The sequence below is a fragment of the Epinephelus moara genome, chromosome 6 (genome assembly GCF_006386435.1).
Source record: "Epinephelus moara isolate mb chromosome 6, YSFRI_EMoa_1.0, whole genome shotgun sequence".
In the NCBI taxonomy this organism is placed as follows: domain Eukaryota; kingdom Metazoa; phylum Chordata; class Actinopteri; order Perciformes; family Serranidae; genus Epinephelus; species Epinephelus moara.
This window is the reverse complement of record NC_065511.1, coordinates 24,753,256-24,756,744: the sequence shown is the minus strand read 5'-3', so window position 1 is coordinate 24,756,744 and position 3,489 is coordinate 24,753,256. Positions and strand designations below refer to the sequence as shown.

Sequence of the window (3,489 nt, the reverse complement as noted above, 5' to 3'; positions counted from 1 at the left end):
CTCCTGTCGTTTTTGTCTTTTACTTGCGTATAAATTTAATACTATATTGTTTGCTCGGATTTTAGGTCACCAGCAAGGACCACGCCACAATATGTCATTTAAATGTTTAATTGTAATTCAGGCGGTATTAGTTGTTGAGGACAGGGGAACGGATCTAAGTGGGGGTGAACATGGAGGAGAGATGTCTTCTGTTAGGCTGATCTGGCAGAATGTATTAGTATGGAGGTTCTGTCTCAGGTGTTTTTCCACCCGAACTGATGACAGGCCCCCCAGACGGTACCTAGAATGAGACATAGGAGAGGTATGCAGCAGATTGTGTACGAAGAAATGAGGGGAGAAGGGAGGAGCGGATGAAGGAATGTTGGTTGGGATGAGGTAGGGAGGATGATGGATGAAGGGAAGGGAAAGGGAGGGTGGGTCGAGAAATCTGAGACAATAAGAGCAGGATGGGTTGACCAGGTATGAGCAGGCTTGGCAGATAATCATCAAGGTGTGGTTGAGGCGTAGCCCTGCTCCTGAACCTAAGTTTTATCTACACTTAAAGAGGAACACCACCTAAAAAAAGAATTCCAGTATGTTACTTCTACCACCTAAGAAATTTAAATCAATATCTGTGAACATAAGCTACTTTCAAACCCAGAAATCAGAGAAGTAAGTCTTAAACTTGTGATGTCATACAGAATAAAGTCTGGAGCTGCACCATAGATAATAAATGGGAGCCTGATTTTGTGGACCCACACTGTTTGTTTTCTTTTTTCTTATACCAAAATGATCTTTATTCTCTTGTAATGTTCTCAGTCAGTGCTCCCAGTCTCATCTAGAACATCTCCCCCATCATTGTCAGTGGAGCAGCTCCAGACTTGACACCCTGTGACATCACAAATTTGAGTTTTAGCACTCCAGATCAGAGCTGTCCAACTCATTTTAGTTCATGGGCCACATACAGCCCGGTTTGATCTCAGATGGGCCGGACCAATAAAACCATCGCACAATAACCTCCATCAGCTCCAATATTTTCCCTTTTTTGTGTAAAAAATTTCAAGTACATTCTGTAGACATTCATCCTTTTACAAAACAGATGAACAGCCTTACATGTCTTAAGAAAAATAAGTGCAATGTCAGCAGTATGTCTCAGCTTTTCCACGTTCAGTTAAACATGGTCACAGTAAGTAATCATTGTTATATCGGAGAACTGTATTGTGTTCAGGAAGGCGAAGCTTTCGATTTACTGGTCCATCTACATATCCAACCCTCACCTATGGCCATGAGCTCTGGGTAGTGACTGAAAGAATGAGATTGCGGATACAAGTGTTTCCTCTGTGGGGTGGCTGGGCTCAGCCTTAGAGATAGGGTAAGGAGCTCGGACATCTGGAGGGAGCCCGAAACCTGGCACCTCTTAGTCTACTCATCTAAGGGGCCGGATTGGACCCTTTAGTGGGCCGGTTCAGGCCTACAGGCCATATGTTTGACACCCCTGCTCTGGATAATGGATTTGGGAGGGAGTTGTACATTTGTTTCATATTTCTGGACTGTCTTAGACCATAGGAATATGTATGAATTTTGAAAATGTGCAAAGTCCCCCTTTAAACCAATAATCAAGTCAGGACAGAGGATAAAATTGGATTTGGACATTTTACATGGCAGCCCTAAACTCCCAGTCTTAACACAAATGTAGGCAATAATAAATTAAAGCGTCTGATGTATTAAAAACATGAATTTTTTTTAATTTTTTGTCATAGTATTGTAAACGTAGTGTTACCTTTGGGTGAAGGCGGAGTTGATTCTTCTGACGTCTGGTGACACAGAGCCCACCTCTTCCTGTCGGTGTCAGAAAGGCAACTTCACCATATTTAGCTGGCTTACCGAAGCCCCGCAGAGTTGATCTGTCAACCAGACTGGAAACCCTGACACTTCTCGGCGGACACTGCCCGGTGTTGACAGCTTTATTCTAGCACCGGGACACAAACTACAGGAGGACGACGTCGCTGGGATATGGTGCTCGAGAGACGGGGCCGTGTCAACGGCTGTTTTTGACGCGATAAAAGTAGCCGTCGTCTGTCAGAATTCCAACTATCCAGCAGCCGAGCTAGCCTGTTAGCTAATTACTGTAGCTACACCAACGGTCGCTGTGCAGAAGACACGAATTTATGTCGTCTCTGTCCATGTTCATCTTTCAGTAGGAATTCATTTGGACTCCGTGACCCCGCTGTGATGATATCCTGACAGTTCCTCCCGTCCGTCCCTACCACTTTCCTAAAGCCTGGCTAGCGAGCTAACTTGGCTAACTAGCAGGTTTTCACTGCCACAGCGTCGCGTTGAGCAACCAGTAGCTTTCGCCGTGGCAGTGAAATCGGATTAGGTACGCTGACCGTGTGCGAGCGGCGGTGTGCGGGGACGGGGACGCTGAGGACCCCCGGTCGGCGACACGACCGTACCGTAGGGCCGCTGTAGACAGTCTGCAGGGAGAGGAGCTAGCAGAGACCAGGACACTCGGCCATTCAGCGCAGCAGAGGCTGTGCACTGCCGAAGGAGACACCGGATTGAACGGAGGAAGAGTCCCAAACCTTTGACTACTGTGATCCGGGAAGTGAACCGGGCAGAGACCTCATGAATGGAAATCGGAACTACAGGTAAATTATCCCCAAACGTCTCTTTACTAAGTTGTTGACTGTTTTACAGTGCATGTGTCAGTGAAAGTTACATTTCCAGAGGGTTGCATTAGCCAGTGAGATGAGACACCGGGATGATGGGGGATGTTACAGCTGTGACAGCCCTGCTGAAGCATGTAGGTGTCTCTCAGCCTCTGCTGTTATTTTGCCTAAACATGAGTCAAACTTGAAGTAATGAAAAACAGTCCCCGTCATGCCAGACTGAATTTAACTTCTTTGAACTCAAGAGTCATGTATGTGGCTGTTGTAATAAATGCACCAGTCATTCCCCATGGGTACTGAGGAGTTAGCTTTCTGTCTCAGTCACTGTTAAGTCATTAGCATCATCAGCCAGGTGTGTGGGCTTCATTAAACTGGTGCTGATGTGAAGCCTGGTATTCCCCTGCATTATCAGGAATTCTCCCACACTAGTAAGATATTTCATGGTTTTAGTTTTCACCGTGCAGAATTAGATGTTGTGTTCAGCTTAAACCTAGCATGACTAGTCACCTGAGAGCTGGTCACAGTGGGTAAACTCTCTGTCCTTTCAAGACCCCAGACTAGCCTCAACATATTTAGCACTAACTTTCTCTCACAGCAACTACGGGGTAGGGTTTTAACCTATTTTGCCATGCTTATACAGGTTGTGCATAAAAGATCTAGCCATTGCTGTTTTCCAATTCCTTGACAAAGTCCTTAGTTGTTTTTGGAGCAAATAAGTAAGTTTAACCTGCAGAGTTTATCTTGCAAACCTTGCTACTCAACATATTCATCTAAAGCAATAACCTCATGCAACCTTGCAAATTCCTGTCTCGCCCCGCTGATTAAAATGGTCAACCAG

The 3,489-nt window shown here is 45.5% G+C and overlaps 1 protein-coding gene across 2 annotated transcripts in view; it reads left to right on the top strand.

The window, feature by feature from the left end:
• The first annotated feature begins 1,817 nt into the window (after positions 1-1,817).
• LOC126392413 (protein argonaute-3) overlaps positions 1,818-3,489 on the top strand; it is a 36,537-nt gene continuing 34,865 nt past the window's right edge. For both annotated transcript variants that reach the window (XM_050047794.1, XM_050047793.1), the window contains exon 1: positions 1,818-2,630. In XM_050047794.1, coding sequence (XP_049903751.1) covers positions 2,612-2,630 — 19 coding nt within the window. In that variant the 5' untranslated portion in view covers positions 1,818-2,611. The remainder of the gene's footprint in view (positions 2,631-3,489) is intronic.